This window comes from Neomonachus schauinslandi, chromosome 5 (assembly GCF_002201575.2).
Source record: "Neomonachus schauinslandi chromosome 5, ASM220157v2, whole genome shotgun sequence".
Lineage (NCBI taxonomy): Eukaryota > Metazoa > Chordata > Mammalia > Carnivora > Phocidae > Neomonachus > Neomonachus schauinslandi.
Window position 1 is genome coordinate 99,970,369 of NC_058407.1, and position 22,419 is coordinate 99,992,787.

A 22,419-nucleotide genomic window follows, 5' to 3' on the forward strand; every position below is an offset into this window, starting at 1 on the left:
CAGCTCAGCCACAAAGTCACAGAGTTTGCTTTTATTTTTCCTGTCCATCATGTCATAAAGGAAGCTGCTGCTGAGCCTGACACAGAGTTGGTACTCAAAAGTGTGGAATGAATTAGTTTGGACGAGGTGATTAGAGGATTAACTAGTAGTTTTAAAAAAAACAACGTAGAAAGACTGTTTGTGGAGAAGGCAGTATTGCTGCATGATCGGTAATCAGAAGCAGGGTTCTCTAAAACCTTTCTGCAATCATTTATTTACATACATTTTAAATAGTTACTACAAGATACTTTAAAATGTTAGACAGTTAATGTTAAGAAAAATATGAACTGTTTATGACACTAAAAACTTTTTAGGAAAAGACATCTTAAAAAGCAAATCTGGGAACTGAATTCCCTTACGACTCCAAGGTTCTGGTTAAAACATCTTTTTTTCTACTGAGGTTATTGGTACTATTTCCATTTTATTCTCCTGATGTACTCTCCTGTGAACCAGAAAAGTACTTTAGCAACTTTATGAAAATTTCTTGAGACTGCTGGTGCCGGAGAAATCCAGTGAGTTTTTCACAAGGAACTGGTTTTTGTTCAGCTTCCCTCTCTCCCTGAGGTAAGTAAACAAGTGGCGTCGTTTCCTCCATGTGACCTTGATCCCATACTTCTCCTCAGGAGTGTCTTTAACTAGAACAGGCCCAGGCTCTGGGCTCTTGGGAGTACTAGCATGGAAGGAGCAGCTCGGAAGGCTACTTTCCCTCTGACCTGGGGGAACAGGCCCCTCCTTCACAAACGATGACTCTGGGGTCTGGATATCAGGGGGAATGAATACATAAGGTAAGTTCTGAAGCGCATGTGCTGACACTTCCCCACAGCTTTGAGGACTGAGCATTGGAACTAAGGGCCTTCCGGAAATTTGCTTTTCTGATTGACCGGGGCATTCCCTGCTTAAGGGGATCCCAAGCGTGGCTGAACAAGAGGAAAACAGTGGACTGTCAAATGTTAGATGTGGGAACTTGGAGGTGGTAGATTTTCGACTTGCATGTCTTGCCTGGTTTCGATGATGACATTTCTGGTTCACCGGGAACCAGCTTTCTGCTGTCATATCAAACTGAGGTGATACCTTTAGGATTAAAAACAAAAACCAAAAAGAAGTGAGGAGAGCCAGCTACCAAGTACGAACGAACCTGAGAGAGGAAACTATATCCAAGGACCAGAATTCTAAATGGGGGCCCACTACAGTAATGGACACAAAACAAAGTATTTGTCTAATGGGATATTAAAAGAAAGGGATATGAGCTTTGGGCAAGTAATTCGATCTCTCTGGCTTTCCGTTTCCTTGTGTGTAAGAAAGGGGACAATGCCTCCTTCGCTTTATCACACCATACAGCTGCAACTTGTTTATCTTTAAACTTTGAGGGCAGAGTCCAGCAGTCTTCCTCACCTTTGATGCCCAGCACCTAGCAGAGTGCCTGGCACGAAGAAGGCCCCCTGTAGAGTGAATGCTGAGTGCAAGAATAGGGAGTGAGATCATGTATGGAAAGCAACTAGCATAAGACCTGACACATGGCGAGTCCTCAGTAAGTGTTCATTCCTCTTCTCATCCATGGGATTCTAACATTTCAATTTCTTCTACAATCCCAAAGCAAGTATTATGGTTCTTCCAAGCAATCCTGAACAAGCTATATATATTAAGCACTCTTATGTGAAGTTTATGCTTTTGTCTGGCCCTCTGGCTATACCACTTTCCTGACAGTGGCTATATTCTCTTCCTAGGGCCTTGAAACTGTCAAAATACGACATGCCATTTCTGTGGGGTTTTTTCCAGGTTCACTCTCTTAAACTATAAATATAGTACCTAGCTAAATAGTTTACCTCTCAAGTGACTCTTGGGGAACATTCTCATTTTTTATTCATTCGGCCATTTATCTGGCTTCTTCACTGAGCTACCGAGTAATAATGAAACTTTTATACTGAACTCTTTAAGAAGAATGTGGGGGGAAAGACTCCAACTCCAACCAGCCCTTGCCTCAGCTTGAACTTAGAAAAGAAGATATCCCCGAGAAGATGGCTGGTGACAGAAAGAATACATTGCCTCTTGTCCCTGCTCCCATGAATCTTTGGAGGCCCTGGTTTAAGGGGCAGAAGAGGCAGCATTCTACGAAGGCTAACAGAGCAAAAGTCAAAGTAAGAATCCCATGGCCTACCCAGGAAGTGACGGTGTTATGGTCAATGGGCTTGCTGGGCACCTGTCTAGTGTGGGTGATGGTAAGCTGGGGAGAGCCATAATGGTGTTTGGGGCCCTCCAGTGGTGGTTCTTGGAATAGCAGCTGGGCTTTCTGGGAAGGCTGGCGGCGTTTTTTTCTGGGAGGCATCAATAGGTGAATGAAGAGCAGTTAAAATTAGTAACCACATGATGCTGGTTGTTGTCAGGTCCGGGTTCAGGCTCCGATTCCAACCCATGCCTGCAGAGAAAAAAAACAAAAGCTGGGAGACAATTCTGATGATTCTGTCCCCAGCTCTTGCTCATCCTCTGCCAACCAGTTCTACTATCAACTACCACCCCTACCTCCACACCTTGGGGAGTACAGCTTCTATCCCTGCACCACCAAGTAAATACACAGTAGTTCCTGGTCAACAGCATTCATCCAACGCACACTGATCGAGCACGTGTTGAGTGCCGTGCTGGGTGTTGGGAATTTAAAGATTCTACAACCATTTATCAAGTGCCAAGCGCTTGCAGGGACACATAAGAGAGACTGTCCCTATCTTCAAAGAGCTGAGAGGCTAGCAGAGGGAGACAGACAATTCCGATAATGGGAAGAATGCTTCCACTCACCCCAGGGGAGGCTTTCTAGAGAGGGTGATACCTAACCTAGTACGGAAGGGATAAGGAAAGCCAGAGAGCAGAGACAGCAAGGCACTCCAGGCTGAGGAACAGCACATACAGAGGCACGGAGACAAGACTGTGAACTCAAGGTATCACAGGCTCCATGGAGCTGGGCACAGAGTATGCAAAGACAAATGCAAGACCCCAGAGGCTGGACCCGGTGTCAGGGTCAGGTCAGAAAAAGCAGGTGTACCATAGGTGTTTGGACTCTAGCCTAAGTAGTCACTGAAGATTTTCAAGCAGAACGATATGATAACAGTTTTTTTTAACTTTCCCTCCATATAATTTTGAACATACACAAAAGGAGAATGAATAATATGAGCCCCCGTGTACCCATCACCCAGTTCCAACATCAGCCCATAGCCAATCACGATCCATCCACACCCTTTATCCACTTCCCCTACCCCTATATTATTATGAAGAAAAGATGAATATTCCCAGCCATTATGCCATCCCCATTAATACAACATATATATATATTCCTTAATATTATCAAATACCCAGGGATGCCTGGGTAGCTCAGAGGGTTAAGGGTCTTGCCTTCGGCTCAGGTCATGACCCCAGGGTCCTGGGATCGAGTCCCGAATCAGGCTCCTTGCTCAATGGGGAGCCTGCTTCTCCCTTTGCCTGTCGCTCCCCCTGCTTGTGCTCTCTCTCTCCTACAAATAAAAAAATATATTATCAAATATCCAGACATGTTCAAATTTTCAATTGTTCCATAAATGTCTTAATTGGTTGTTTTTGTCTTTTAGACAGATCATCCTGGCAACAGTGTGGAAGGAGAGGGAGTACTCTGGAAATAGGGGGACCAGTTTTAGGAGGTTACTCTGTTACTGAAGTGAGAAATGATCAGGCCTGAATCTGGGCTGTGTTGGCGGAAATGGGAGGCAAGACACAGAAGCAGGATCAACAGGACCCGGAGTAATAAACAGGCTGAAAAAAGTGAAAAAAATGTCCATTGACTCTAGTAACCAGATCGACTTAGTAAGAGCTTCAAGTGGAAGGGTGGGATAGAAGTTTGCGTGCAATGGAGAGGTGCGCGGGAGGTACAGCTGGCATCCAGCGAAGTCCCACAACAGGGCAGACTGGTTCCACCACACATTCATGATTCATTCAGTCAGTCAACCATAAAAAGTAACATACTCTGACTTCTGTCACTAGGCAGTGGAGATACAGGTAAAGAAGGAAGAAAGGACAAATCATTTTTAGGGAGAACACAGGTAGTACACACAGCTGTTTGTTCGTTCATTCAGCCATTCAACAAATACTGAGTGCCCGCAGTGCTAGGCCCTGTTCTTGGTGCTGGAAATATATACCAGAGAACAAAATGAAATCCCTGCCCTCGTGGTACTTACATCCTAGTTGGGAAGTGACTATGGAGAAAATCCAAACAGGATAAGGGGTTGAGCCAACTCAGTGCTCTTTTAGAGAGAGCTGTCAGGGAAGGCGACTGAAAAAGTGATATTTGAGCAAAGACCTGAAATGAAGAAAGGAGAGCAGATGAGAAACAGTTAATGTGACACAGGGCTTCACAGGCAAGGTTAAGGACTCTGGACTTAACTATTCTTAGTGTGACAGGAAGCCACAGCAAGGCTCTGGACAGGGAAGCGACATTTCTATTTTACAATGAGAACTTTAGGCGCTCTGTGAGAACAGGTGGGTTGGAGACAGCAGGCACGGAGAAAGGAAGCAGGGCACCCAGTTAAAGGGCTGCTGCAGGAATCCAGTGGAGAGATGACAGCAGTAACAATGCCTCCAGTGAGTGTTGACATTAGCCAGCCTCCAATAGACATGACTGCTCAGCAGCAATCCTACTATGTTCCCTTCATCAACTCAATATCCGCAGATTATCTTAAGATGTTTCCACTTTCTTAAAACCTTAGAACTCCCCTTCCCTCTTAACAAATGACCTTATTTCCTACTTCACAGAGAACGTAGGAGACATTAAAGAAAATAAACTCACTTTCCAGATACCAAACATACAAACCTATATATATATCTGCATCCATTCTCTTTATGCTATAATCGCAGGTCAGTCCCATTTGCTCTGTAAAACCTTTCCCTCTGGCTGTGTTTTGGAGCTTTCCTTACTTTATACACCTTTCTTAGGCAATGATCGGCTCACATCTACAAGTGGATGACTTAAGTATTTATACACTCAGCTTAGAATTCTCTACACTCAGTACCCACATAGCCACTGCCTACTTGACAGCAACTAGATGTCTCAAATGCACCTTAAACTCAACTTATTTAAGTTTTCCAGTTGACTCCAAATATCTTTTTTTTTCCTTTTTAAGGTATTATTTATTTATTTATTTGAGAGAGAGAGAGAGAGCGCACACAAGCAGGGGGAGCTGCAGAGGGAGAGGGAGAAGCAGGCTCTCCGCTGAGCAGGGAGCCTGATGGGGGGCTCCATCCCAGGACCCCAGGATCATTACCTGAGCCAAAGGCAGACGCTTAACTGAGCCACCCAGGCACCCTCAAACTCAACATATTTAAAACTGAATTCATGATCATCTCCCCTGCACCCGCTCCACAGGTGATTATCTTGCAAGGCCCTTGCTCGGGGTATTATCCTTCATCTAGTTATGCAGCCAGAAACCCTGACATGTCCCACCTCTGTCCCCATCCAACACCACCAAGCCCTGACAATCTTACCTCTTAAGTATGTCTTCAATAATGCCCCTTTGGCCCCTCTCTTGCTCTCTTTCTCTCCCCACCACTCTTCAAGTTCCAACAGTTCTGGTCTGGAGTATTGCAATAGCCTAAACGGGTCTACCCTAATCCACTCCAGCAGCCCCTGCAGAGGAGCCTTTTAAAAATGCAAATCTGATCTTGACTCACTTCTGCTTAAAACTGTTGATTTCTGGATAAGGACCAAACTCCCTCAGTTATGGCTAAGGTCCTATTTCCTCTGGCTCCAGCTTCATCTCACACCACACTCTATTCAGGTCCTCTCAGCTCTGACTCCCAGATAATCTTCAGCCTTTGTACAGCCCAATCTTCTTCCTTTTGCTTTGCGGGGTTCACTCCCTTCTTTACACAAAAGCATCAGACCTCAAAACAAGCTTCCGTCCGGAAAAGCCTTTCCTGACCTACCGAAGGCAAGATCTTATTGTAGACAGTCAGTTATCAATGACCTCTAATTTATCCCTTCGCAGCTATAATTCTCCTTTTGCTTATTCGATTCTTCAAAACTGTCTGCTGTCTCCTCTCTTCCCATTAGACTGTATACAGAGTAAGGAAAGAACCTCCCCTACCACTGTTATCCTAGCAGGGCCTGGCACATAGTAGGTGCTCAACAAAATGTGCCGAGCAAGTTAATAAAGTATTATCATGGCGTGGAATTTTTTTTTTAAGAGGAAGCTTAAACAACATGATACGCCGGTCGACTAGTCGAGGCGGCCAGACGATCGTTAGTTGGAGGGGAATGGAGTAGTTTCCCCCAAGTAGGGAAGCCAAGCCGGGGAGGCTTTAGAAAGGCCAGAAGCTGGCGAGGGAGGCGGGAGGAGCGGCGCCGGGGGAGGGCTCAGGCAAGCGACCCAGAACGCACGAGGGAGCGCAGGCCGAGGGCGCCGGCCCCGGGCAGGGCCGTCTCCCCGCCGCCCCGGCCGGCCCCACCCGCCGCCCGCCGCGGGGACCCCTCCTGCGCCCTCCCGGCCGCCCACGGCCGCCCCCTCCCCACGAGCCGGCCACGGGCCCGCCTTACCCGCCCGGCGGCGTCCCGGCCGCCGCTCCCCTGGGCCGCCGCAGCGTTCGAGCAAGGAACGCGGAGACAAGGGCGGCCGCCGATTGGCGACGCTCCGTCACGTGACCGCAACGCTCCGCCGGCGCCAATTTCAAACAGCGGAACAAACTGAAAGCTCCGGTGCCCGACCCCACCCCCGGCCCCCCGGCCCGGGACCCCTCCCCTCCCGGGATCCCCCGGGATTCCCCACCCCTCCCGCACCGCCGGGGACCCGGCCGGCCTGGCGCGAGTCTCTGTCCGGGCCCCTGGCTCGGCCCCCAGGTTGGAGGAGCCCGGAGCCCGCCCTTGGAGCCACAGCCCAGCAGCGGCGGCGGCTGCAGTCGGGAGGTGAGCGGGGGGCGGAGGAATGGAGTCCAAGCCCCGGCCCCCGCAGAGGCAGGGAGCCCGGGCTCGGGCGCCGAGGTCAGGGGGTCTAGCAGCAGGGCGCGGTACCAGAGTGGAGGTTTGGGGCCACACGGGAATGAGGGCTGAGAGAGGGTGCAAACTTTTTCTGCATCCGGCCAACCTCCTGGCCTTGTCCTCACTTCTTTCTCAAACCACCTCTTGGCCTTCCCTGGAAGTTTGACCTCTGCGCCCTGCCCACAACCTCGGGAGGGCTGCTGGGGTGGCCTACTTTTCTAGGCAGACCGTGGCTGGCATGAAGATTGAGCTTATTCTGCATTAAGTCAAAGACAAACCTGCCCACACCCTCCCCTGCTCCCAAGCGCTCTCACCACTGAGCCGCACTGCCTCCACTCCACCCTTTTCCAGGGCCCTTATCCTTTTTTCCGAGAACCTGCAAAGTTTCCGTGGTCAGGATGGGCAGTGGTGTCAGAGGGGTCACTCTGGAAGTCCCCTAGCTTAAAGTGTTGGCCGTGATAGGAAGAGACTGATCAGAGTTGAAAGCAAAATTAAGCCTTAGACCAGGAAGATACCTTTTGGGGTTGGGGAAGGAATAATAGTATTTACTCATTGGTGGGGCGGGGGGAGGCTTGAAGAGATAAGAGGTAGAAATAAAACTGAGATTTGAAAGTAGAGGAAACCTAGTTATAAAGGAAAGGGAGGAGGCAGAGTGGAGAGAGCCTATGAACTCTAAGCAGATGGCAAATGTCATCAGACTGTGACAGTCATTTTTAGGGGGATAGTGGATGTCCTAACACAGACAGCCCATTCTTCTGTCAAAGTACCTTTAAATAGGATTACACAATTTTACATGATGGCAGAGTATCCCGTGTATCTATTAAAATCAACAAACACGAATTTTTTTTTAAAGATTTTATTTATTTGAGAGAGAGAGAGCACAAGAGCGGGGTGAGGGCAGAGGGAGAAGCAGACTCCCCGCTGAGCAGGGAGCTCAATGTGGGGCTCAACCCCAGGACCCCAGGATCATGACTTGAGCTGGAGGCAGACGCTTAACCAACTGAGCCATCCAGGCACCCAACAAACACATTTTATTTTTTTAAAGATAAAACTATTTTCCTTAACATGACAGAACCACCTTAGCATATTGATGACAGCACATTCTACTGGTCAGGAGATAAGGATTATAGTCTTGGTTCTGGAAGAGAAATCAAGGACTCGAATAACATGCTTAGAAAGTTAAAGTAGGAATAAACACACGCAAGGACTAAAATGTCACTATAGAAATATTTTGCAAATTGTGAAAGAAAAGTGTACTCTTTCTTTTGCCAGTGCAAGGATAATAGCCTGTGAGATGAATAGCCCCAGGGGCCTTGACTAGAGCAGTTTCCGTTTTCTCTGAGGTCTTGTGAAGTAGGAGATGATGGCAGGGGAGCGGTAGTGCAATCTGCCTTTCTCCTCTGATTCCATGGGCACTGATCCTTTTATTTATAGACTAAGATGGTGTAAAAATATACAGCCTTTATCAATCATAAAATAGATTACGGGATCAGAGTTTTGTCTGGACTCCTCAAATTGCTAAATGTCCTCAATTCCAGCATTCCTGTCCCTAGAGTCACTGCAAGTGATCTGTAGTATAATAAGCAATAATAGAAATTTCCACATTTTTTAACTGTCCCACTCATTTCTGTAGCCAAACATTCTTAAGCTTCCCGAAGACCTTTGGCCGTGTTGACCTACCTTCAACCCAGTCCTGCTTTCCCCTTTTGAAATGCTTCAGTTTTAGCTTTCTTTTGTCATCGAACTCATCCCCTTATTGTCTGAGGTCTTTACAGAGGCCCAGGGATCATTAACCTGGGCCTGTGGGCTCATGCTTTTGGTCATGGAAAGAGGAACGCCTCTCTCTAGCAGTACCTCCTTCTCAGCCTAACAAATCTCTGACATCCTGCTGTTCCTTGCACTTTCCAGGGCCCATGCTTGTGATTCTCAATGGAGCGTGAAAGCACAGATTCATAATGAAAACCAGCCCCCGTCGGCCACTGATTCTCAAAAGACGGAGGCTGCCCCTTCCTGTTCAACATGCCCCAGGTGAAACATCAGGAGAGGAACCTAAGAGGCCCCCTGCCCAACAAGAGCCTGGTCAAGCACAGGCTTCCAAGGAGGTGGCAGAGTCCAACTCTTGCAAGTTTCCAGCTGGGATCAAGATCATTAACCACCCCACCATGCCCAACACCCAAGTGGTGGCCGTCCCTAACAATGCCAATATCCAGAGCATCATCACAGCATTGACCGCCAAAGGAAAAGAGAGTGGCAGCAGTGGGCCCAACAAATTCATCCTCATCAGCTGTGGGGGAGCCCCCACTCGCCCTCCAGGACCCCAGCCTCAAGCCCAAACCAGCAATGATCCCAAGAGGACAGAAGTGGTCACCGAGACCCTGGGACCAAAGCCGGCAGCTAGGGATGTGAATCTTCCTAGACCACCTGGAGCCCTTCCTGGGCAGAGATGGGAGAGCTGTGGTATGTGGTCTGCAAGGCAAAGGGATGAGGAGCCCAGGCTTTCCTCTCTGGTGGCAAGGACTGCAGTCCGTCACGTTGATACTTAACAGACAGGCACCTAGCCTGAACCAGGGGAAAGTCTTGTCTGTCTTCATCCTGAATCCTTGACCCAGATCCTTTGGGCGCTGTTGAAAGTGCCCAAATTATAATTTAGCATTTCTCTTACTTTCTTTAAATTAGGAAAGGATTTGTTTATTTTTGCGAGTTATCTTCCCCATCGACCGTATAAGGAAATAGAAATCTTTCTCCATTTTAATAAAGGAGAAAACTGAAGCATGAGGAGGAAAAGTGACTTTTTTTGTGCAAATACTAACTCTTTGTTAAGGTTGCCTTGACTGATCTCTCCTGAATTTCTCCTGAAATCCTTAATGGGGCAGAGTACCTGAGGGCCACAATAGATTCAGCATGCGATCCCTGTCCCTACGGGTAGAGGTCTCGGAGAGATGCTCCCCAACCTCCGATTTTGATGGGCCTGGCACACACTGGATCAGGCAGCTAAGTCGCATCTTGGATTGTTTCCCCTCTAGCTGGAGGCGAGGCAGCAGGCTGCACTCTCGACAGCAGCTTGACCAACATCCAGTGGCTCGGAAAGATGAGTTCTGATGGACTGGGCTCCAGCAGCATCAAGCAAGAGATGGAGGAAAAGGAAAATCGTCACCTGGAGCAGAGTCAGGTAAAGGTGACTTCTCACTAGGGGAGTCAGGGCCAGTGCAGGGAATTTCTAAGAAGGGAAATGGATCAAGTGACCTTGGAGCAGAATTTCCAAGTTCTGGTATTAGCACTTCACTTAGTGCGATCTGCATAACGTTTGAGCTACCTTTCTGCCTGGAATCTTTTTTGCCCCATCTGTGAAATTTCCTCGAGGGCAGATGCTCCTGACTCACTCAGTATTCCATGAGCACTAAGTTTAGTACTCTGCCCTTGGCAGGTACTCAGAAAATGATGAAGAGATCTTAGTTGGGAAAGCCACTTGAGCCTTAAAGAGGCAGCCCAACAGTATGAAAGGTTAGAGCATAAGATAGAGTACAAGATAGTTCTATTAGAAGATACATTAATAGCAAATAAAGTGAGTTAGGTGTGAATGTTAAATACTTCCCCGGTAATCAAACTCGATTTGACCCAACTATGTGGCCTGGGGTTGTTTTCAGTATTGCCATATTGTTGCATATACCCTTAAATCAGTCATTGCAGCCTTTAAAAAGTGAAAATTTACATGGATGTGTGCATAAGTAAAACTTAAAACTTGTGCACTTTCTAAAGTTAGAGCTCAGTTTTTAAAATTTTTTATGTATTTTTTAAAGGATTTATTTATTCCAGAGAGAGAGAGAGTGAGCGAGTGGAGGGGTGGGGGGGGCAGAGATAAAGAGAGAATCTCAAGCCGACTCCAAGCTGAGTACAGAGCCCAACCCAGAGCTTGATCCCATGACCCTGAGATCATGACCTGAGCTGAAACCAAGAGTCAGAGGCTCAGCTGACTGAGCCACCCAGGCAGGCCAGAGCTCAGTTTTTTCAAATGTGACTGATCAGCTTTTTGCCTGAGACTTAGCCAGATGTATGTTTTGCAGACATTTGTCTGTCCTATACTCTTGAGAGTATCTATCTCATACAAACCCTGAAAAGAGGTCGGTTTATTCACATCACATCAGTAGTAGAAAGCAGACGAAGACATTGGTCTCTTGATTCTGAAAAATGAGTATGGTTTTAGGATAAAATCAATGCTTTAACAATCCTAATGTACACCCAAACTTTCCCGAGAGGTTTCTACTAGCAGACTGGACCTCCACTTATGATGGGACAACATATTCAACAAAATGAACAATGACAGAGAAGTGGCTCCACATTGTCTAGGGACTGGACTAGATCATCGCTATGCTTCCTAATCCTAAAATTTTATTCTATGGACTAGTCGTCTCAGATGAGTAGGTTTCTAGCACAATTCTGCCGGTTAAGAGGTTTCTCTGGGGGATGTTCTTTGCTGGGGGCCCAGGGCAGGCATTATGAACTCTTCCATGTCATTTCTTTTTCTCCTTGCCTTTGGCTTCTCATAACCCTCAGGTCGAGGAGCCCCCGGGAGCATCAGCATCCTGGCAGGACTCTGTGTCTGAGCGGCCGCCATACTCTTACATGGCCATGATACAGTTTGCCATCAATAGCACCGAGAGGAAGCGCATGACCTTGAAAGACATCTATACTTGGATCGAGGACCACTTCCCCTATTTCAAGCACATTGCCAAGCCAGGCTGGAAGGTACATAGCAACCCGTAGCAACGAACGCCGAGGTCACTCTGGCCCAGCAGTGTGTCCGCGCAGATGTGCAGCCCTTTGTGTGTGGTGCTCTGAGGAACAGTTAAATGCAAAGAAAGCTGGAACCGTAAACAATTGTATCTTTCTTGGACGTGACTTGATCCTGCCGATTCCAGGCAAGATGGTCAGCAGGAGCTCTGCAGCCACTTCATTGGTCCCTCCCTGAGGTCCCTAAGGGTAGAGGTCTTGGAGAGACTGTCCAGGGTAGCACTGAGCCTCCTCTTGTGCTCCGTTGAACCACAGCTGCCGTGACTAAGTAGCTTTATGAAAGGTTTTAATGAACAAAAAAATGTTGTCCGTGAGCCTCGTGATCCAAGATTCACCTCCTCTAATGTCACATGTCCTCTCCAGAAGTCAGGGACGTTCTCTTCATTGTACTCGTGGGGACACTGAGGTTCCTTGGAGTCACTGTCACTCACACTACCCTGACAGAGCCACAGTGTTGGTCTTCTGACAGAGGCGCAGCTCCAAGCGAGGGTATTTTTGTTTTGTTTCCTCCACAGTAGAACTCTTTTTTTTTTTTTTTTAAGGTTTTTATTTATTTATGAGAGAGAGAGGGGAGTTGCAGGCAGAGGGAGAAGCAGGCTCCCCACTGAGCAGGGAGCCCGATGTGGGGCTCGATCCCAGGACCCTGGGATCATGACCTGAGCAGAAGGCAGACGGTTAGCGGGCTGAGCCACCCAGGCGTCCCCACAATAGAACTCTTCACATGCTTACCTCAACGAAATTTCCTAGTTTCTTAGTTTTTTCACTCACCTGTCTTGCTACCGAATGCTTCATGGTCTCGGTCCTCTTTCCTAGCCGCTGACAGCCATCCGGGTCTTTTCTTTACCACCAGCCATTGGATTGATGGCTTTATGGCCCAGCTTGCCAGCTCCTAGACCATGAGGACACTGCTGGCTACAGTGGGGGAGGTCTGAGGCTGATGTCCCCTGGGGAAACATCAAAGGGGATGACTCTGAAGCTAAAGTAGCTGATAAGTAGTTGTCTTTCTCTCCTTGCAGAATTCCATCCGCCACAACCTTTCCCTCCACGACATGTTTGTTCGGGAGACATCTGCCAATGGCAAGGTCTCCTTCTGGACTATCCACCCCAGTGCCAATCGCTACTTGACGTTGGACCAGGTGTTCAAGGTGAGTATCCTGGTTCCATCTAAATAGGGCCAGAATTGGTCATCATAATATCCATCTCAAAAGGAAACAAGTCCTCCTTGTGATGATCTTATCTGGCCCGGGCAGAGTTAGAAGCCAGCCAGCCCAGAGACCACCTGCGTAAAACTAGCTGAATTAAGTACAGTTGACACACACCGAATGACACACTTCTGGGCTAGACCAGGCCCTGGGGAGGGCTGCCCTGATCCAAATAGACAACTTCCCTGGACAGTGTTTGCCTAAGTGCCTTGTGGGTAAGAATTGCCCGGGATGCTTGTTAAAATATAGCTTTCCAGACGCCGCTCTTGGGGGCTTCTGACTCAGTGGGTCTGGGATGGGCCTAAGAATATGCATTTTTAACAAGCCTCTGAGGTGATTCTTTTAGTATATGTGCTGCCGAAGCGAGCACTGAGGTGATTCTTACAGAGAAAGTCTAGAAACCCTTGCTTTGCAAGAGCCCTTCTTCAGCCTGGAGACCAGAAACTGAGCCACCAGAACATCTTTTCAGAAGTTTGGGGATTTCAAAGTGCCCATAAGGTGGCTGCTAGCTCTAACTGTTCCCCTGGGTGGGAAAGTCGTCCCCCGTGGCCCTCAGCATCCCACAGCACTAGCTGTTTTTCCCGACCCGGGCATACTGACCACGCTGGTGGTAACTTCATCTCATTTCTCTCCCACAATGCCTGACCGCCACCAGCCACTGGACCCAGGGTCTCCACAATCGCCTGAGCACTTGGAATCAGTAAGATTCTTTTCCTCCCGGCCCGGGGCTTGGCCTTGTTTCCCTTTCACTGTGCAGCATGGCTTTAGTGGACAGGGGAAGGGAGCCTGTGCGGCTGTGTGACTGCCGGCCCTAAACGCAGAGCACCCCTAGCCCCCGGGAGTAAGGAAATTGACGGCCGCCGCCCCAGCTCCTGCCCACTTCTCCTCCCCCTCGACGGGCACGACAACAGTGCACGGAGCAGAGCATGCTGTGGCAGAGGACGTGCCACGGGCTTCGTGCCAGACGGCAACCTCGAGTGCATGGCGTAGGCCTGGCAGGAGGCAGTTTTCCCTCTCCCTTTCCTGCCTGGCTTTTCTCGGCCGCTCGTAGAGCTCCACGCTTTAGCATCCCCCGGGGGTGGTGAGGACACGTGGATGAGGTGGTAGGACTGTCCTGCCGTCATATGTCTGCGTGCCATCACCTGTTCCCACTCACCAGGCTTTGGAGACAGGGCTCACCTGCATCTGCCCCAGATCGGCCTTTTCTTTCTGGGCCGTCGGTTGGCTCAGTGCACGGTCCCGGAGCCACTGGCGGGTTCTCCTGCCTTCTCTCCCTGCCTCGCTAACCCAGGTTTCTTTCTCTCCCTCTCGGCCACAAGCAGCAGCAGAAACGACCCAATCCTGAGCTCCGCCGGAACGTGACCATCAAAACTGAACTCCCACTGGGCGCACGTTAGTATGGGACAGTGGGCATCAGGCTAGTCCTTGCTTGGGGGGCGTGTTTTAGACAACCCGACTGCAGGAGTCTGGGCCCAGCTCGAAGGGCACTGAGCCCAGAGAAGGAGAGCAGAGCTCCTGGGATTGGGAAGGGGTGGATCCCTGGACCCCTGCTCCTGATCTCTCCCGTGTCCTCCTAGGGCGGAAGATGAAGCCGCTGCTACCACGGGTCAGCTCGTACCTGGTACCCATCCAGTTCCCAGTGAACCAGTCACTGGTGTTGCAGCCCTCGGTAAAGGTGCCATTGCCCCTGGCAGCTTCACTCATGAGCTCAGAGCTTGCCCGCCACAGCAAGCGAGTCCGTATTGCGCCCAAGGTGAGTGGCTTCCGTTTTCCTCTGACGAGACACTCCAGTCAATTAAAAGTGTTGGATCTATGGTTTGCAAGCTCTCTGCTAAATGTTCCTGGAGGAGCTTATAAATCTAGTTGGGTAGACAAGGCATTTTCCTTTGTATGACAAAGGAGAATTCAAGAGCTAAAAAGGAACTTGGGTTACGGTGTAAGTAATGTCAGAAGCCCATGGATACTTAATGAGTTTATAAGAATTACATTTGGGTAAGCAAACAGGTGTGGCAACAGCATTCTAATGGGCGGTGCCATGGAGGCAGGAGATGCCAGTTTATATCCAGTAATGGTAGAGTGATTGGATCAGTCTAGCTCAGGGGTTCTCAGCCTCCATACTGTTGACATTCGGGGCTGGATAACTCTTTGTTGGCGGTGGACAGATACGGTCCTACACGCTGAGGGATCTTTAGCAGCATCCCTTGTCTCTCCCCACTAGGTGCCAGGAGCATCCCCCAGTGTGACAATTAAAATGTGTCCAGACATTGCCAGATGTCCCTTAGGGGGCAGGAGGGTGGGGATAGCGCCCCTGGTTGAGCATCAGTGGCCTAGCTTGAGGAGAAGGTGAGGAGGGTGAAGTTAAGACCATTTCGTGATGAGCTACCAAGTCTGGACTTAACGCTATAGAGGATTTGTGAGCGAGAGCCGACTGATAACAAAGCAGAGAAAAGGGTTCCCTTGCCTAGGCTCTGGAGTTTAGAGAGACTTGGGTTTGCTTTATTCTTTTTAATTGAAAAAATATTTTTTAAATATACATAAAATAATACATACCATCATACGTAATTTTACCTAAATGTATCCATGTGACTAGAGCACGTATACTGTTTTTGTTTTATTTGCAATCTTTTTTTCCCCCTTATCTTTCTGCCTGCCCTCCCCCACCTTAACTCACATCCCCCTGCTGCCCGTGATACCCCGTGCTGACAACGTAGTATGCTTGCCTTCATCATTTATCCCTGCTCTTCACGTACTATACGTACACATACAGCCATAACCATTTTATATATGGACATATAACACCCAGAACATTCAAAATGGGATCACACTACACTTTCCTGCCACAGGGAAATTCTTCCAAGTCACTTGGCATTGGCTCGAATTCATTGTTTCTTAATGGCCACACAATATTTCACCGTGTGGCTAAGCCATAAATTTTCCAGCATTCCACTTTTATGGGTACATTTTGTTTCTGGGTTTTTTGCCCTACGAACAACACAGCAATAAATATCTTTGCAGGTACCTTTCTTACAAGTGCTTTTATTTCTGTGGGCTAGAAAACCAGACATGAGATTGCCCAGTGGAAAGGTGTTTTCCATTTTATTAAATCTTGCTAGATACTGGTTTCCAAAAAAATATACAATAATTTACATTTCTACCAGCAATATGTGACAAGACCAATATCTTTGCCAGCAATTGGTATTAATAGTCTTTGAACTATTTTCCCATCTGCTATGTGTAAATGAAATCTCCTTGTCTCATTTTATCTTTCTTTGCTTATCGATAAGTGTGAGTACCTTCTCATCATGTTAGGTCACTTGGAATGGTTCACCGAGATAGTTATGTAGGGGCATGGCCCATCTTTCTATGAGGTTTTGATAACAATATGTGAAAGTTCTTTGTTATTAAAATATTAAACTCTGTCTTTGGTGCTGAAGAGATATATATATATATATATATATATATATATATATTACTTCTATTGTTTGTCTCTTTGTTTATGGAATCTCTTGCCATAGTAAGATTTTAAGTTTTTATATAGCCAACGATGTCTCTCTTCTCTTTTACAGCTTCTGGGTTTCCAGTCTTGCTTAAGAAGGTCACCCCCCACCCTCAGATTGTACATGTAGCCTCCTAGATTCTCTTTCAGGATTCGTATGGTTTTAATTTTTCTGTTGAAGTCTTTGTATGTGGTATGAAACAGGCATCCAATTTTATGGTCTCAGCTGGGTACTAATTATACCAGCGCCATATTAAAACAACACTCTACCTTTTACTCCCAGAATTGAACTACCACCTTCATCATATATTCTCATATTTCATAGTTTGTAAGATTTAAAAAGACAAAAAAGAGGACCAGTACCAGCATGTGGCTTATTTTAGTCATGACCTTGTGTCCCGCCTGGTGACTGGGGTGAGCATCAAGGCCTGGAAAGCTCCCTCTCACCGCACCCCTGCTTTCCTTTCAGGTGCTGCTAGCCGAGGAGGGGGTGGCCCCTCTGCCTGCCACAGGGCCTGCGCAAGAGGACAAACTCCTGCTTGGAGAAGGACTGTCTCCTCTGCTTCCAGTTCAGTCCATCAAGGAGGAAGAAACCCAGCCTGGAGAGGAAACGCCACCCTTGGGGAGACCCATCAAAGTGGAGAGCCCACCCTTGGAGGAGTGGCCCTCACCATGCCTGTCTGTCAAAGAGGAATCATCTCACTCCTGGGAGGGTTCGTCCCACTCTCCCACTCCAAGGCCCAAGAAGTCCTACAGTGGGCTCAAGTCCCCAGCCCGGTGTGTCTCAGAAATGCTCGTGATTAAACGAAGGGAGGGGAGGGAGATGAGCCGGTCTCGAAGGAAACAGCACCTCCTGCCTCCTTGTCTGGACGAGCCTGAGCTCCTCTTCTCCGAGGGCCCTGGGGCTTCCCAGCAAGCCACAGAGCTCCCTTTGCCCGCAGAGTCCTCTGAGACTGCCTCCCAGCTTGGCTACTCCCAGGAGGAGGGAGGACCTTTTAAGACCCCCATTAAGGAGATGCTGCCCATCTCCTCCACCCCGAGCAAATCTGTCCTCCCCGTGACCCCTGAATCCTGGAGGCTCACACCCCCAGCCAAAGTAGGGGGGCTAGATTTCAGCCCAGTACACCCCCCCCAGGCTGCCTTTGGCCCCCTGCCTGATTCCCTGGGGCTGACGGATTTTAGCACCACCCCGCTGAAAAGTATCCCCCTCTTTGACTCACCCCAAGAGCTCCTCAATTCGGAGCCCTTTGACCTCACCTCTGACCCGTTCAGCACCTCCTCCCCCTCAGATATGGAAGTCCCCAAGCCACAGTCCCCCAGGCCAGAGGTGGCCAGCCTTTCTGCCAACCGTTCTCTGACAGAAGGCCTGGTTCTGGACACAATGAATGACAGCCTCAGCAAGATCCTGCTGGACATCAGCTTTCCTGGCCTGGAGGAGGACCCTCTGGGCCCTGACGGCATCAACTGGGCTCAGTTCATTCCTGAGCTGCGGTAGAGGCCTGACCTTACCCTTGCTGCCCATGCCATCCACACTTCCAGGAGCTCGTGTGGCTGGGCCATCCAAGCCTCATCTGGAGTGAGGACAGCAGGCAGGACCGTCCACTCCTCTAGCTCCACGTCGCCTGGTCACGCCATGGCCACTACTGAGCCCTCTGCAAGCAGCGAGGTCCTGGTGACCGGTCACTGTGTCACCAGTGCTCCCCAAGAGAATCTGGTTCCTCACTCTCCCTGCTAGGAGCTGAAGGGTGGGAACAGCAAAAACAAGGGAAAAAAGAGATTAGGAACTCCCCAGACTGTTTACACCTGTGCCCAGCAGTCTCCCACCTTCCCTGCTTCTTGCAGGTGGCCCTTGTAAATAGTGTATATTCTCCAAATTATCCTCTAATTATAAATGTAAGCTTATTTCCTTAGATCATTATCTAGAGACTGCCAGAAGGTGGGTAGGATGACAAGGGGTTTCAGTTTGCTTCTGTTCCTTGCTTTTAATTCCTAGAGAAGGGAGGACCTGCAGTGCACGGTTTCTTCCAGGCCCAGGACACCTGCCTCAAGGGCTCTTTACTGTAGGCACCCAGACAAGCTGGTCGGCTTCCTAGGGTCCCTCTTATTGCCCCTCCCTCCCACCTCCCCATGTTTCCAAGTCCGCTTTCCTGCAAGAAGAAATCCCGGTAAAAAGGTCTTTTGTAATGGGTCAAGAGTTGAATTGGGGGTGGGGGAATGGATGCATCTGAAGCCAAGAATGTGGGTCCCTAGATGTGCTCCCATGAGACGTTTCTCTGATAATGTCCCTAATCATGCCAGAGAGACTAGCCATTGCCAAGAACTTGGCCCAAGGCTTGAGAAGACTGAAGGGGCCCTGCCCTGCCTAGCTTCCTTAGCTCACACTTCAGCTTTGCCAAGAGCCACCCTAGGCCCCAGCTGACCACAGGCCTGTGAGCCAGCTCAAGAACACTACCATAACTGTCAATAAAATCCAGGGTGGAAGTGTGGTCTCTGGCGTGTTGGTGTCTGGTCCCTGAGGCATACAGAGGGGGTGGAGAAGGCCATGGGAGACGATGTGATGGTGGTGACCCGGAAGAGGTAAGGCCTGAAGCCAGCATGAAGCAGCACGTGATAGAGAGTGCTGAGGGCTTGGGCCTGGACTGCCTCCCACATCCTGCACAGGCACACATCCTTTCTAGCACAGAAACTGGCAGATCTCCCAGGCTGGTCCTGCATGGCCAGCCTCTTCAGCACCTCTCAACCTGATGGTTAACTTGGCCCTTTAGCGCTCCCTGTAAGGGAAAGGCCTACAGAGGGGCAGGGCCCTCACCTCCCGGAGCAGTAGGGAAGGATGGGCCCAATTATAGGTGCCTCAGGACCACCTCTACCCCAACCCGGGGCCTGGGAGCCAGGCCTTTTCTCTTCCTGCCCTCCTAGGCAAGTCTGTCCCCAGAAGCCCCTCTGGTTACCATCTTTTGCCAAAAACATATGAGCCCTATCTCCTGCCTGTCTCACCTGAAAGGCAGCCAGGGCCCAAGGGACTGATGAGCCCTCCCAGGGGGAGGTAAGGGCTGCCTCCTGCGTCACCATCCAGGAAGCATCACTATAGCAACCCCAACAGCAAACAATGCTGCCAGGAAAGTCTTCTCTACAAAGCGGCCCCTCCTGGCAATCAGGCCCACAAGAAGAATGGCCAGTAGCCCACAGAGACAACCCAGAGAGCGGAATGATCCACCCCATGTCCAAAAACCTTTCTTGCAGGTAGGAGGTGGGGCCCCATCTCCACAGCCTATCTGTTTGCACCTGCTAGGCTAAGGGCTGTCCCCCTGGGGTGGGCCGTACTTTCTTCTGGTCAGTAGGTCTGGCCCAGAGCTCTCCTACCGTCTTCCTCTCTTAATCCTATGGTATTGTGAACACAGAGCTCAGAACAGAGAAAAGGAGATGCCTGGTTATTACATCTCCCAGCCCCACCTACTGGGGCGGTCATGGAGAAATGACAGCGGAGTGGGCCCAAGAGACAGGTGAGTTTTTGGAATCAAAGTCCTAGGGTGGAAGGGAGGGGGAGGCATTTTGAGTGGCGCAGGAGATGGCTCAAGTCCCAGCTCTGCCACTCACTGACCTGACAACCTTGGGTGACTCATTCACCCTCATTTTGTCTTGCCTTTTGCATCCTTGAGATGGGACAGTTAACAACACTTTGCTCAAAGGATTATGAGGCTTAATTGGGTTGCGGGTGTGTTGAGCACAGTGTCACTACATAGCTGCTACTGTTGATCTCACGGGAGGTGGGACACAGGAAAGGGAAGGAACCAGCTTTCTAGGTGTTTTCCATACTTGCTTGTGTTTGGATGAGAAGTGAGGGAAATGCACCGATGACAGAGAAATGGGTAACAGGACGAGTCCGGGAGAGAAGAGCCCCTGGGCTGCATTCTCTGGAGAAAGACTTTCCTTCTCCGTGTTGCTTAGTAAGGGGCATTTCCCCTCACAGTTTCCTCAGGCCTGACGTACCGTGTTAGGAGCACCAGTTCCTGGCAGGGGGTGGGGATGGCCGCCAGAGTGGAGAGGACAGGTAATGTAAGAGTGAAGGGCAGGGAGATGGCTGAGGAGAGGGGGTGGGAGAGAGAGAGCAGAAGGTGAGAAACCCAGGGGACCCCTACAGAACAGACAGAACTTCTGACAGCAGGGCAGGAATGGAGACACGGTTTTCGGCCAGGCCACCAGGGTCCTGATGAGAGTCCTGGGTCTGAGGAGGCCGGCCTCTTGTTGTCTCTGCGGCAGCTCCTGGGAGACAGAGGCTGAGTGGTCCCCCAGGCTCCCTTTTGTCTCTCCCTAGATGGCCCACGCCAGCGAGCCCCTCCTGACCCACCAAACGTGGGCTCAGCGTGAGTTCCTCCTCCCCAGTGAGTCCTGGGAGTGGCCCGGCTTCACCCGGCAGGCCCACCACCGGCTGGCCCTGAAGCCGCCGCCCTGCACGGAAGTCAAGTCTGAGGTGCGTCGCCGACTAATCTACCCTTCGAAGGACGCAGCACAGCACACCTGGGGCTTTCACACGTGGCTTGATGTGGGCCGTTTGCCCGCCGCCTTTCCCACCAGGCCCGACAGGCCCTATGATAGCAACGTGTGGCGCTGGCTGACGGACCCCAGGGCCCATGGCTGCCCCCCAGCAGAGCCCCCCATCCTCCCTCCCTCCTGGATGGGTCAGAACAGCTTCCTGAGCTTCATCTGCTGTACTCCTATCTTCGTGGACGAGAACAGGAAGAACCAGGTGATTGTCAGGACGATACAGGAATTGAGAGAGCTGGAGAAACTCAAGCTGAGGAGCGAAGTGAGGGCACCTCCACTCGACACCAAGGGCAACATCCTGTGCCCAAAGAACTTCAAGAAGTAAGAGGAGCTCCTTCCTCGGGGGCTTGGAGTGGGGGGCGCTCACACAACCTACTCATGTTCAGGTGACCCTTCTCTCTCGTCCCTGTTTCTGATGTCTCTCTTGGTGCTCTAGCTGAATGTAGCCAGAAGGAAGGTGTGGAGGCAAGGGAAGGACAGCCAGGGGAGGTGGCCTAACCGTATCACTAGAATGCGCGGGACACACCTAGGTGCTTAACACCTGCTAGGCCCTGGGGGTACAGACAAATGTCATCCATTCCCTTCCTCCAGGGAGCTTGAGAAAGGCAGATACCTACCTATAGGCTTGGAGGGGCAGCTAACAACACAAGCCCACGCACCCTATGTGTCCAAAGTGTGACACAGACAGTGAGTGTTGTAAGAATATCAATTACTAATGGAAAGAGCTGAAAGCTATAGTCAGAGTTTTGGATTAAAGTCCAGACTTGGCAAACTGTTTAGTTCTTCCGGACCCAATTCCATCCCTGATAAAATGGGGACGGTAAACACCACGTCTCCCTCAATGGGAGAAGATAAAATGGGTTACTGGGGATATGAAAGCATTATACAAAAAACAGATGTTATTACAGAAATGCAGAGGCGGGAGGGGTCGCTGTGGGCTGAAGCATCCCCCCAGGAAGGCTTTGTGCGGAAACCAGGTGAAGGCTGGAAGGGCAGGAGGCCCTCAGAAAGGTAGAAAGAAGGGGATGGAGGGTTGACCGGTCTGAGCAGAGACAGGAATGTGAAAGGGGTTAATGGAGTGCCCTGCAGCTCTCGCTCGCTGTCCACCGTGGGAACGCACAGCACGGTTGTCTCCCGTACTGAGTCCCGTTTCCGAGGGGATAAGACAGGAAAGGGGGCAGGGAATAAGGATAGAATATCTCAAATTCCAACCCCGAGGACATTAACAGAAGCAGTGAGGGGTTGGAGGGGAGGCCGTGGAGATTTTTAATCTTTTCAAAAAATGCCAACTGTTGGTGATTTTGGGAGATTACTCAGGACTTCGGCTTCTGTCTGCAGCCCTTGCAGGACGGATTGTTGATTGCTAG

At 49.8% G+C, this 22,419-nt stretch overlaps 3 protein-coding genes across 9 annotated transcripts; 2 read left to right on the forward strand and 1 right to left on the reverse strand.

Moving 5' to 3' along the window:
• Nucleotides 1–255: 255 nt before the first annotated feature.
• On the reverse strand, nt 256–6,661 carry RHNO1 (RAD9-HUS1-RAD1 interacting nuclear orphan 1). 3 transcript variants are annotated; one of them, XM_021690598.2, is made up of 4 exons: nt 6,587–6,643; nt 4,233–4,354; nt 2,237–2,452; nt 256–1,110 (listed from the first exon to the last, which is right to left on the reverse strand). In XM_021690598.2, exons 3-4 carry the CDS (start codon nt 2,360–2,362, stop codon nt 511–513), a joined length of 726 nt encoding a protein of 241 aa, XP_021546273.1. In that variant the 5' UTR covers nt 2,363–2,452; nt 4,233–4,354; nt 6,587–6,643; the 3' UTR covers nt 256–510. The 3 variants fall into 3 exon arrangements, with proteins under 3 accessions (XP_021546273.1, XP_021546271.1, XP_021546272.1); XM_021690596.2 differs by having other exon boundaries at nt 2,195–2,452; XM_021690597.2 differs by lacking the exon at nt 4,233–4,354 and having other exon boundaries at nt 2,195–2,452; nt 6,587–6,661.
• Nucleotides 6,662–8,941: 2,280 nt separating this feature from the next.
• FOXM1 (forkhead box M1) lies at nt 8,942–18,994 on the forward strand. Of its 5 annotated transcripts, none has more exons than XM_044914965.1 (8): nt 8,942–9,481; nt 10,048–10,193; nt 11,576–11,767; nt 12,829–12,957; nt 13,670–13,714; nt 14,337–14,406; nt 14,592–14,767; nt 16,980–18,994. In XM_044914965.1, the coding sequence occupies exons 1-8, from the start codon at nt 8,980–8,982 to the stop codon at nt 18,003–18,005; spliced, it is 2,286 nt and encodes a 761-aa protein (XP_044770900.1). In that variant the 5' UTR covers nt 8,942–8,979; the 3' UTR covers nt 18,006–18,994. The 5 variants fall into 5 exon arrangements, with proteins under 5 accessions (XP_044770900.1, XP_044770901.1, XP_021546248.1 ...); XM_044914966.1 differs by having other exon boundaries at nt 10,048–10,199; nt 16,980–18,054; XM_021690573.2 differs by lacking the exon at nt 13,670–13,714 and having other exon boundaries at nt 10,048–10,199; nt 16,980–18,054.
• Nucleotides 18,995–19,678: 684 nt separating this feature from the next.
• On the forward strand, nt 19,679–21,377 carry TEX52 (testis expressed 52). The gene is made up of 2 exons (XM_021690416.2): nt 19,679–19,750; nt 20,823–21,377. Exons 1-2 carry the CDS (start codon nt 19,679–19,681, stop codon nt 21,375–21,377), a joined length of 627 nt encoding a protein of 208 aa, XP_021546091.2.
• Nucleotides 21,378–22,419: the final 1,042 nt, after the last annotated feature.